Genomic DNA, 11,099 nt, shown 5'->3' on the forward strand with positions numbered 1-11,099 from the left:
ACATATCTGCTTTGCCATTTGCTTTTATTGGCCCTAAAACAGTTCCATTAGTGATACATACATATAAAAAACATCAAAAATAAAATACAACTTACAGAATGACATACACAGTACAGAATTCTCACAGCAACAATGAAGCTGGATTATTATGATGCAACAAAACAGGTATAAATGGTACTAAACAGTTATGCACACTGATTGCAAAATAACAACAATTCTAAAAAGTCTAAAAATACCATTCAAAATGAGGTAAATTGAGTGATCGGTATTTAATAAGCACCATAATGTGGGACTGAGCATGCCATGTGCAATACTACTATAAATCCATGCATCAAAGACATGCACAGTGATAAACCTCTTCCAGAGGCCAGTCATGGTTTGAAATTTGTTACGCTGAAATACTCCTATTGAAAAACATGTGCATGTCAAATATTACGTCTTCTCAGAATAATCCCAATACCACAGAAAGGTATAAATTCAGTAAATATGAAACTATTTAAACAAAAACAGTCAACGTACATAATTCAAAAGTTTGGGATTGATATGATTTTTTTGAAAAAAGTTTCTTATGCTCACCAAGGTGGCATTTATTTAATGAAAAATACAGTAAAAGAAGTAATATTGTGAAGTATTACTACAGTTTAAAATAACTTTTCTTTAAAAAAAAAATTAAAAAAAATAAAATGTAATTTATTCCTGTGATGGCAGGCTGAATTTAAAATCATTAAGAAATCATTCTAATATGCTGATTTGGTTAAAGAAACATTTCTTATTATTAATGTTGAAAACAGTTGAACTTAATATTTTTGTAGAAACCGTGACTCCCTTTTTTTTAGGATTCTTTGATGAATAAAAAGTTTAAAAGAATGTTTATTTGAAACAGAAATCTTTTGTAACATTATAAATGTTCACTTTTAAAAGTTTTTTTAAGTATTAATTTCTTTACAAAAATCTTACCAGGCCCAAACTTTTGAACAGTAGTGTGATTAAAGTTTCTTTTAAAAAGATTAAAAAAAGAGGCACGAAATAAACTAATGTCTCAAACAGAAATCCTCAAGTATCACGTTCATTCAAGCTTTGAAGTAACACAGCTTTGTTACACGCACACACACGCACACGCACACACACGCGCACACACGCACACACACACACACGCACACAGAAATCATATACATTAAATATTCCAGGTAACAACTCAGCATCATCACTCAGAAACATAGCCAAAACATATTAAAACATTAAATAAAACAATAAAAAAATGTTTAGTTGGTCCTTCTCAGTACATGCAGTGCAGACAAACAGTCTTTGTGCGATAACTACATTTCTCAGGTTGTTCGGTTGTTGTTGCTACATCTGATGTCTGGAATCTGGTCTGCAAACGGCTGCATTGTCCACCGGTTGTCCGTTACCTGGTCTAGAGAGCTTTGACAATTATTACAAGCACCGGACACATAAAATTGTTCATATTCTTTTTGAACACAACACAATATGTATGTACCTGTATCTGTAGAAGGATGGACTCCAAACGCTTGCTGTGGTTCCCCCCATGATCCATGTGCACAGTTCTGCTCGTACTCAGGGTCATGCTGCTCTTCTTTGATTGCCAATCTTTTGGCATCCTCTAGAATAAACAGTTACAAAAGACTTTGGTTAATAACATGTTTTCGAACAGCACATTAATAGAAAACTGTTTAAAGTCACCTTGAAATCAAAATAGACAATTTGGTTTTTTAAAGGTATAGTTCATCCAAAAATGAAAATGATCCCATGATTTACTCACCCTCAAGCCATCCTAGGTGTATATGACTTTCTTCTTTCAGACAAACACAATCGGAGAAATATTTAAAAATATCCTTGTTTCTCCAAGCTTTATAATGGTAGTGAAGGGGGGGCCAGATTTTGAAGCCAAAAAAAATGGCTCCAAGGGGGTTAATAAAGGCCTTTTGAAGCGAAGCGATGTGTTTTTGTAAGAAAAATATCCATATTTAAAACTTTATAAATTCAAATAACTAGCTGACGTGATGGAGTATCGTAAGCTTAGACGCCTCTCGCAGTTCAAACAAATAGGGCTGTACAACAAACTCAAGCTCCTCTTCTCTTATATCGAAATTCTCCAACATTTCTCTTTAAAATTTCTCGTTTTAGACTTCTAATTCACCCTTCTAATTCACATTTATTAACCCCCTGGAGCCGTATGGAGTACTTATATGATGGATGGATGCATTTTTTTTTTTTTTTTTGGCTTCAAAATGTGGCCCACCTTCACTACCATTATAAAGCTTGGAGGAGCAAGGATATTTTTAAATATATCTCCGATTGTGATCGAGATCAACCAATAGCAAACCACAAACATCCAATCAATTCCTGATGAAAAAACAAGTCTTGCCCTACATTTTTTCTTGCTTGAGAAGCCGTTTTACTCGGATATAGAGAAGAAAAAACTATCGCAACTTCCTTTCCATGCTGACTTTAAATTGTGAAACTCTTCACCTTTGGCCAGAGACACATCAAATGTGTAGTTTGTCTCTTGGATCTCCTGAGTCTTCACCACTCCCTTCAGCTGATCCCTGAGCTCTTTTAGCTTGATGTAGAAGTGCACTTTGTCTTGAGCACGAGGAAATTGGGCACAGCGTGGGCTTGAAGATGGCATCAGATAGCAAACCTGGACAACAGAACCTCACATTTAATCAATATGCAACTATAAACAGGAAACATCAAAGTGCTATCAAGAAAGACACTCGTACCGTCTCCGTTTCTGGCACTTTGTAGGGCTGCAATCCGAACTCTAAGTTCTTGGCCTTCACTCCAAAAATCTCCTTGCAAAATGTTTCATAAATACCTGAAATATATAAAGGGTTAAACTACACCATAAATGAGAGTTTAGACTTAAAACCAAATCGAAGACTTACATTTTCCATTGAACACAGCGATTAAAGGTCTGTACTTCTGGAGCTTTTCCAAAAGCTGGTGTCCACCTTCACGGATCTCTTTGCTGCAAAACAATACTTTTTTTCAAATGTATTCACATCAAGCATCTTCTAATATGGGCAAAAACTCATTTTAAGGTGCAGTCACATTAGCGAAATGTCAGCGAAACAAGCAGTCTTCAAACAAAGCAGCTTTCTGTCGGTCAATGCGGTGAATTCATGAGACCAACTTGAATTCATTGCGAAATCGCGAGGAAATCTTACGTGAAATTCCCAGTTGCGCGGATTCCAATTGAATTGACTGGATTTCGCCGTACAATGGTAAATGTGACCTCACCTTTTTTCATGGATAATGTTAAACTCTTACTTTGACAGGTCTTTACTCCCAGGTGTGGTCCTCTCCACCATATTGGTGAAACCAATTCCATACCGTTCAGGTAGTGTCTGATCGTGCATGTGGTTCAGCTGTTCTTCAGTCAGCCCGGAGAGAAACAAGCACTTCCCTATGAGACATCCAAATCAAAAGACAAGTATAAATATATAAACATCCTTTTACAAAGAAAAAATTTGGAATAATACATACAAAAATGGTTCCCAGGATTTGGATAATGCCTTCCCTTGAAGGCTGACAACAGTCCAGGATTGATGCCGATCTATAAAATTAGCAAAAAATGTCATACAATAAATAAATTTAAACAAACATATATATATATATATATATATATATATATATATGGGTCATTGAGGAATAAGGATTTTAAAAGTGTAAAAAAAAACAAAAAACAGTGGAGATATAATTAATTTTGAAGTTTTATTCAGTTAACAATGAGATTATGTGGTTTTTAATAATCAATTAACACTGCTTTTGTCATTTTTTACAAGATGGACAAAATTTGTCTCCAAAAAAGTCTTTCAGTTTAACCTAAATTCGGTTTTACCGAATGACACTTTAGGTTATACCGAATGACAATATTTTCAAATAATGCTAACAGGATGATATCTAGCTAGCTAAGAAAAGGACAATGAAACATTTTATATTTAGTACAAGTTTTTAAAATATTACAACATTTTCCATGTTTTATAGCGGTTGTACCGAATGACCTGATGTTTCGGGACATGCGTATGAGCAAATGAAAACATGAATTTTTCAAATAATTAAAAGAGAGTTAGTTACTTTGATTGTGGACCATGTGGTCCTGTGCAGATGTCTGAATGATGTCACATCCTGTCACATGATATTGACTGCATGACTTGATCCAAAATGGTCCCTTTATATTGGTTACTCCGAATGACATCAACGAAATTCATTTTTCCGGACATTCTTTCTCATAACAAAGCAACGACTTCTACACATAATTTTAATACCATTTTGCACTATGTTGATATATGAGGTTATAAAATCATGCCAGAATAAAAAATATATACATTTATTACATTTTAAGATATTTTAATCACAAATGAAATGGCTGTATTGGCCTTTGGACGGTTAAACCGAATGACTTTTTGACACTTCAAAATCTTTAAAATACCTTTATATGTAACAAAATATAATTAAAACCTTTTGGATTCGATGAAAGAGATCAAGTTGTACTTCCTTACATACTTTGGATGTCATCTCTTTGTTTTTTTATTATTATTATTAAGGCCTTTGGACAAAAAATGACCCGTCACGTCACTGACCCATATATTATATATATATATATATATATGTGTGTGTGTGTGTGTGTTTGTGTGTGTATGTATGACAATTTAATATAATTTTTGTAAATAAATTATATTAAATTGTCAGTTTTATATAAATAAAATACATTTATACTGAATTTATAGAATAAATAAATACAGATCATATAAATCAAGAACAATAACTCACAATCAGCATGTCAAGATTATGTGTGATGACGTCTGGCAGCTTTCTAGCCATGACTTCCTCCACTGACATGCCGTTGAACCGATCTAATGTCCTCTTTGCTTTCTTGGCAGATTCTTCAGCATCCGTCTTTTCCTTTACTTCGCTTTTTAGAGGCCTTCCCCTTTTCTTTCCTTTTGCTGGAGTTGTCGGAAGGGCTGCAAAACAGATATTTAATAAGTTGTAAAAATGGGCTGCAGAAAAATCCCAGTTAAAAGGGCTGTGAGGAAACGGCTCTACCTGGTTGTTGGACAGAGGGTTGATGAGGCTGTTGAGGTTGATCCAGATATGGATCTTGATGAGGCTGATCCAGATATGGATCTTGATGGTGCTGTTGAGGTTGATCCAGATATGGATCTTGATGCACTGATAAATCAGTCATGATTTTGTCCTCCATGGGTCTCTCGGCGAACTGGGCGGCACTAACCATCTGGTGGTACTGCGGCACCTGCTCTGGCTGGTACTGCTGGGGACTGGTTTGGTACCTGAAAAAACAAAATTACAAAGACAAAGAGAGAAACACTACACTTACTTGAAAAGCTCAGGAATAATCTAATCTTGTCAGTGTTTTCACATTTACCATACACCTTCATATCCCATTTTGAGAGCATTTGCCGAGATGTTAATCTTAATGACATTATTAAAAAACACTAGTTCATTTAAAAGATTTATTACTTTTTTGGGATCTTTTCGGGCTGGGCAAACTTACCAGTACTGAAGATAATCCATAGGTGCCGTCAGAGATGAATACTGCCTTTCTTCCATCTTAATTGGTGGTCTTACTTTAATAGATTAATATTCATGTTTATGTTACTAATATGCCAGCTGGATAACCACACCTCCCTTTGTTTAATCTCTGGTTACATCCGTCCCGTTTTCATTAGACTTAGCTTATCAATTAAAAGTCACAAGATAATATAAAATACACATATTATCTAGAAATATACATATTTAGCCTCGTGTTATGGGCAACACTATAGGATGCATCTAACTAGCTCATTGCATTCAATAAGCTAAGAGCTGTGTGTGGACAATTGACCGCATACAAGCATAAAATAACTCGTTTCTTTACGTAAAGATATATTTCTGTGCGTTTGGGTTATGATTCTTACCTGCCATATATATTCTTCAGACCTTTTCTGGCACATATCAGTATTTAATGCAGAAAAATATGAGCTAAATGATGCTACACATGATGAATGAAGCCGGTGTAAGTAAAAATGTCAACAAAGGTAAAGGCTAAATTCAAAATAAAAGTCCCTGTTTTACTGATACAATTGCATATTTTTGTTTTCAAAGCTTTACATTTTAATTTTTATTATAGACAACGATTTAAGAAATTAACATTTTAAAACATCAATACAAAGTACAATTCTTGCAGAACTTAAATCCACACTTTTGTACAATAAAAGGTTAGTTTTCTAATGGCTGGCTTCACATTGTTGGACTCTACCATTATTTATGAAGGGGAAGTGGTATTTTTCTCTTCATACATTTCTATATAAATCGTATCTTATGGTGTGCATGAAATTACTAATGTTCACATAATTGTGGAATAAAGTATTTAATTAATCAATTTAATTATTTTTATCAATTGCTTTGAAATTAGGGCAAAAATTATTTTCAGTGCACCCTATGATAAACGTGATTTACAATACATCCAAAGCGAACATGTGAGACATGTAACAAGAACCTTTACTGCTGAATGTCGTACAACAAAACCACTTTGTAATGTTATTTCGACTATAACTTAACAAGGTTAGTATATCGTTCTTCAGACTTTATCCTGCTTAATGTGGGAAATATAATACTGTTCTTATTTAATAGCACATATACTTAATTTGTTGCTACGTTTAAGATAGCTAGTAATGATAAAGTGACCTTTAAGCAAAAACTTATATAATGAATTTGACTTCTAAAATACTGTCACTTTAAGTCCTTAAGTGTTCATTATTTCTTTTTTGAGCTGCATTGAAACAAAGATACATTTAAAATATACATTAAATAATTATTTAAAATGGGTTAACATAACCCAAACATTTCCTTCCTATTTAAATACTAACACTGTTAGTGGGGCAATTATATCTTCTTTTTTTTTTTTCTTTCTTTAGGTATAAAGTCTCTTAATTGGCAAAACATTTGTCAGCCAGGTGAGATTTAAGGATGCCAGCAGGTGTATCTTGGCCAAGATATCTAAGGATGTTTGCAGCCAGTGTGTTGTCAATGTTTGCTGGAGCACAGGCTGTGCATCTGTATTACCGTCCTGATTTAGTAAGTTTCCAGATCAGGTTTTGTGCATTTTCATTTGTTTAGGTGTTTGCTGTAAATATGAATTGCTATGCAACCCATTTTATTTCTGCAATTGTACATATTGCCTGTAGGGATTTTAAAGGAATAGTTCACCCAAAAATGAAAATTATCCCATAATTTACTCACCCTCAAGCCATCCTAGGTGTATATGACTTTCTTCTTTTAGCCAAACACAATCAGAGTTATATTAAATAATATCCTGGCTCTTGCCAGCTTTCTAATAGCATTGAATAGTGCCCAAGTTTTCGAAGCTCCAAAAAGCACATCCATCCATCATAAAAGTAATCTATACGAGTCAAGTGGGTTAATAACGGGAAGTTATTGGCCTTCTAAAGTGAAGCGATTGGTTTTTTTAAGAAAAATATTCATATTTAGGGGTTCAAGCGTGTAGCGCTGAAACCCTATTGTAATTGTTAATTTTTCCAAAGATCAGCATTCTCCCCTAAAAGTGATAGGGCAGAGCAAACCGTAAGTCGTAGAGACTTGAAACTTTGAGGGCTGGTAGTACTCATACCGCCTACAACGTCACCAAGTCTCGCCCTGATCGGCCTGACGGGGACGCTACAGCAGTCAAAAGTACGAAATGGCTCACAACTCCTGAACCATTAGGCCCAGGCTCTTATATCGCTGGAATCCTTGGCTCAAGGCGGACAAGATGCATTTGCTTGTCACCCTGGCGAAATTTTCGGGGTTTTTTGAAAAACCTACTTTTGTGAACTAGTCCTAGGTTTTTGACCCGATTGGAACCAAACCAGTGCAGAAATGTTCTCTGGAGTCTGAATATCAATAATTACCAAAAAAAAAAAAGTCGAAATTTTGATTCATATTCGCTAAGGGGCGCCAAAACGTACAATGTGGGCGGAGCCAATTCTACTAAAATGGCTATAACTCGAGAAAGAAATGAGATATTTGCACCAAACTCGGTTCACGTATGTATGGGCTCAATCTTTGGTCATGATAAAAAAAAAACGCGTCGATTGGACACTAGGTGGCTCTATAACTTGAAAAAAAAACATGAAAACAGCTGTAACTACGCAACCGTTAGTCCGATCGACTTGAAATTTGGCATGCAGTGTCTTGGTCCAAGGGGGCATGATAGTCTATGAGGACATTGGCGTATCTCATAAAACATGGCTGCCATTGGCCAATGAATTTTAAGCACCTATTAGACAAGGTTAACGGAGGCATGTGGGCACGAAACTCGGTGGGGATGTTCAACTCATGGTCCTAGAGGTCTGTAAGAATTTTGAAAGAAATCGGCCACTAGTTGGCGCTAACGATTTTTGTGCCTCAGTAATCACGTGGTGTTTCACAGAGCCACACAATATGCATATCATTTGATAGATCTCCTAATTTTGAACAACTTTGCCTCAAGAACCAATGCTGTCAATCAAATCTTTCATTAATTAATCGCAAATATGTGAAAAACCTACTTTTGCCAACTAGTCCTAGGTTTTTCACCCGATTGGAACGAAACCAGTGCAGAACAATTCTCTGGACTCTCTAGATCAATAATTATCGAAAAAAAAGATGAACTTTACCCTTTGGGTTGCTATAACAGGGTCATTTAGAAAGTGGGTGTGGCTAAATATACCCAAAACCCTATAAAGCCTAAATGAAAACTCAGAACTTCACGAAAATAGGTGAGCACATGCAGGATATGACTCTAAAGAAGCACTTTTATGGAGATTGGACCATAGGTGGCGCTATAACTGTTAAAAACCTTTTAAAAAACATGTTTTTAATGGTTTTTGCTGAAAATATATATAACTGTGGGTGTCGTCGGCTTATTTTCACAGGAGTCACATCTTTAGACTCCTGAAACCTTGCTGAGTCCAACGATACCAGACTTGCCAGGTTTCGGCTTATGGTTTGTGCAATGTTGTGATTTAGCGCTTAAAAAAACTTTTGCGAATATCTTCGAAACCGTTAGTCCGATCGAGACGAAACCAGCGTAGCAAACACGGGACCTAAGTTGATTAACTAAATGTTAAAGCCCAAATGTCAACATTTTGATAGGAAGTGGCAAAAAAATCCAATCAAAGACATTCTTGGGTCATTTTTTATGCTCTTATATATATATATATATATATATATATATATGTATCTATAACTTGAAAACGAAATGAGATATTTTCACCAAAATTAACACACATGTATGGGCACACTCTGAGGACACCCAAAAAAAGTGGTGGAGATCGGGCAATAGGTGGTGCTGTAACTGTCAGAAAACCTTTAAAAAACATATTTTTCCTTACTAAATTGCCTGTATTGGCTGTAAATTGTGTTTTCCATCTATGATCTAAGTGATAACATGCTTGCTAAATAAAATATAATACCTTTTTATGTGCTTAAAGGCCTTTAAGTGCTTGAACCCCAGTAAATGCTGCTTGCAGCTTCAATTAAAACTATATTTACTGGCTTACGGTGTGGTGAGAAATCGGGTCTCCTTTAGGACCCTGAGCGATCCCACTGGTTCAACAGACTTTTAATGGGTAGTATTTTTAGCGCCTATTTATAATTCCTGCAAAATCACGCTATGATTCATATAGTTTAAAATGTGTTATAATGACCATTAATGTCTTTTAAATACATGGTTCATATACTAATATATAACTAAAGCTATAGGTTGTGAAATCAAGCATTTTTTCATTCTTACTGTTTTTTTTTTTTTTAGTTAGCTTATGAACTAGCATAGCATACATCTACCAGATTAGCCTGCTAGCTTAGCTTATATTATATTATATTAGGTATGTTTTTTGCTTCCAATATCTCTTTCCAGTTTGTTTTATTATGCAATACATAGGCATTCGTTTTATATTTCAAGCATGTTGTTTGGGCAGTTAATGTAATAAACATTATACAATAGTGAAATAGGTTATTATTAGTCAAGACATTACTATAACAACTTTTGATAAAGTATTACTGTCCTAAAGCAGACCTGATTACTGGGGGGGACTCGATTTCTCATGACACCTGTAACAGTTGTCTGTGCATTCATGAGAGAGTCAGAGGTCATCGTCGGAAGGGTGACCTCTGACCCGACGTATGACGTAGGCGTAAGCATAAGCTTAGGTGAGAACTGTCAAACGCGGAAGCGCAGAGGACAGAGCAACACAAAATGCCGGTCACGAATTAGATGTCTAAAATGAGAAGTTTTTTAAAAAAATGTCAGAGGATTTCGATATAAGAGAAGAAGAGCTACGTCCTGTGTCACACGTCATACACCAGTGATTATAGTTTATAAAGTTTTAAATATGGATATTTAATGGATTACTTTTATGATGGATGGATGTGCTTTTTGGAGTTTCAAAAACTCGGACACTATTCAATGCCATTACAAAGCTGGGAAGAGCCTAGGATATTATTTAATATAACTCAGTTTGTGTTCAGCTGAATGAAGATAGTCATATACACCTAGGATGGCTTGAGGGTGAGTAAATCATGGGATAATTTTCATTTTTAGGTGAACTATTCCTTTTTTAAATTTATTTTAGTTTTAGAATTACAATAAATAAGTTATACACTACACTAAATACTACTAATAATAATACACTAAATTTACTAAATAAGTCCAGGAATGTGCATTATAAAAATAAATTAGATAAATGATAATTTCATGTTGACTGTAAACATTACATACGGCATAAACAATGTTTTTATTTATTTTGTTCTTCTTAAATCATAGACCATTCCAGAGATCCCACCAAAGCCTGGTGAACTGCGAACAGAACTTCTTGGCTTGAAAGAAAGACAGACAGACTCGGTGTCGGAGAAACAGTGACCCATGAATTTGTTTTTCGTAGCTACTGTGTATAGAAACATTTTTTTCAAAGCCTGAGTAAACTGATACAAAAGTTATTTTATTCTGTGAATAAAGGTATTTACATGTGTACTGTCTCTATTTGTCGTATTAAAAAAAAATACTAACTTTAACGCTCAATGTTTCTTTCTTT

The 11,099-nt window shown here is 34.9% G+C and overlaps 2 protein-coding genes across 4 annotated transcripts; one reads left to right on the plus strand and one right to left on the minus strand.

The window, feature by feature from the left end:
- Positions 1–46: 46 nt before the first annotated feature.
- tdg.2 (thymine DNA glycosylase, tandem duplicate 2) lies at positions 47–6,098 on the minus strand. Of its 3 annotated transcripts, XM_051884272.1 has the most exons (11): positions 5,946–6,094; positions 5,543–5,615; positions 5,074–5,318; positions 4,798–4,991; positions 3,511–3,580; positions 3,295–3,430; positions 2,910–2,992; positions 2,745–2,839; positions 2,491–2,662; positions 1,499–1,621; positions 47–1,414 (listed from the first exon to the last, which is right to left on the minus strand). In XM_051884272.1, exons 1-11 carry the CDS (start codon positions 5,950–5,952, stop codon positions 1,326–1,328), a joined length of 1,287 nt encoding a protein of 428 aa, XP_051740232.1. In that variant the 5' UTR covers positions 5,953–6,094; the 3' UTR covers positions 47–1,325. The 3 variants fall into 3 exon arrangements, with proteins under 3 accessions (XP_051740232.1, XP_051740231.1, XP_051740233.1); XM_051884271.1 differs by having other exon boundaries at positions 47–1,621; positions 5,946–6,095; XM_051884273.1 differs by lacking the exon at positions 5,543–5,615 and having other exon boundaries at positions 47–1,621; positions 5,946–6,098.
- A 408-nt stretch (positions 6,099–6,506) lies between these two features.
- On the plus strand, positions 6,507–11,079 carry LOC127507289 (protein brawnin). Its single transcript, XM_051884275.1, has 3 exons — positions 6,507–6,591; positions 6,945–7,104; positions 10,832–11,079. The coding sequence occupies exons 2-3, from the start codon at positions 6,997–6,999 to the stop codon at positions 10,925–10,927; spliced, it is 204 nt and encodes a 67-aa protein (XP_051740235.1). The 5' UTR covers positions 6,507–6,591; positions 6,945–6,996; the 3' UTR covers positions 10,928–11,079.
- Positions 11,080–11,099: the final 20 nt, after the last annotated feature.

This window comes from Ctenopharyngodon idella, chromosome 24, assembly GCF_019924925.1.
Source record: "Ctenopharyngodon idella isolate HZGC_01 chromosome 24, HZGC01, whole genome shotgun sequence".
NCBI classification, from domain to species: Eukaryota; Metazoa; Chordata; class Actinopteri; order Cypriniformes; family Xenocyprididae; genus Ctenopharyngodon; species Ctenopharyngodon idella.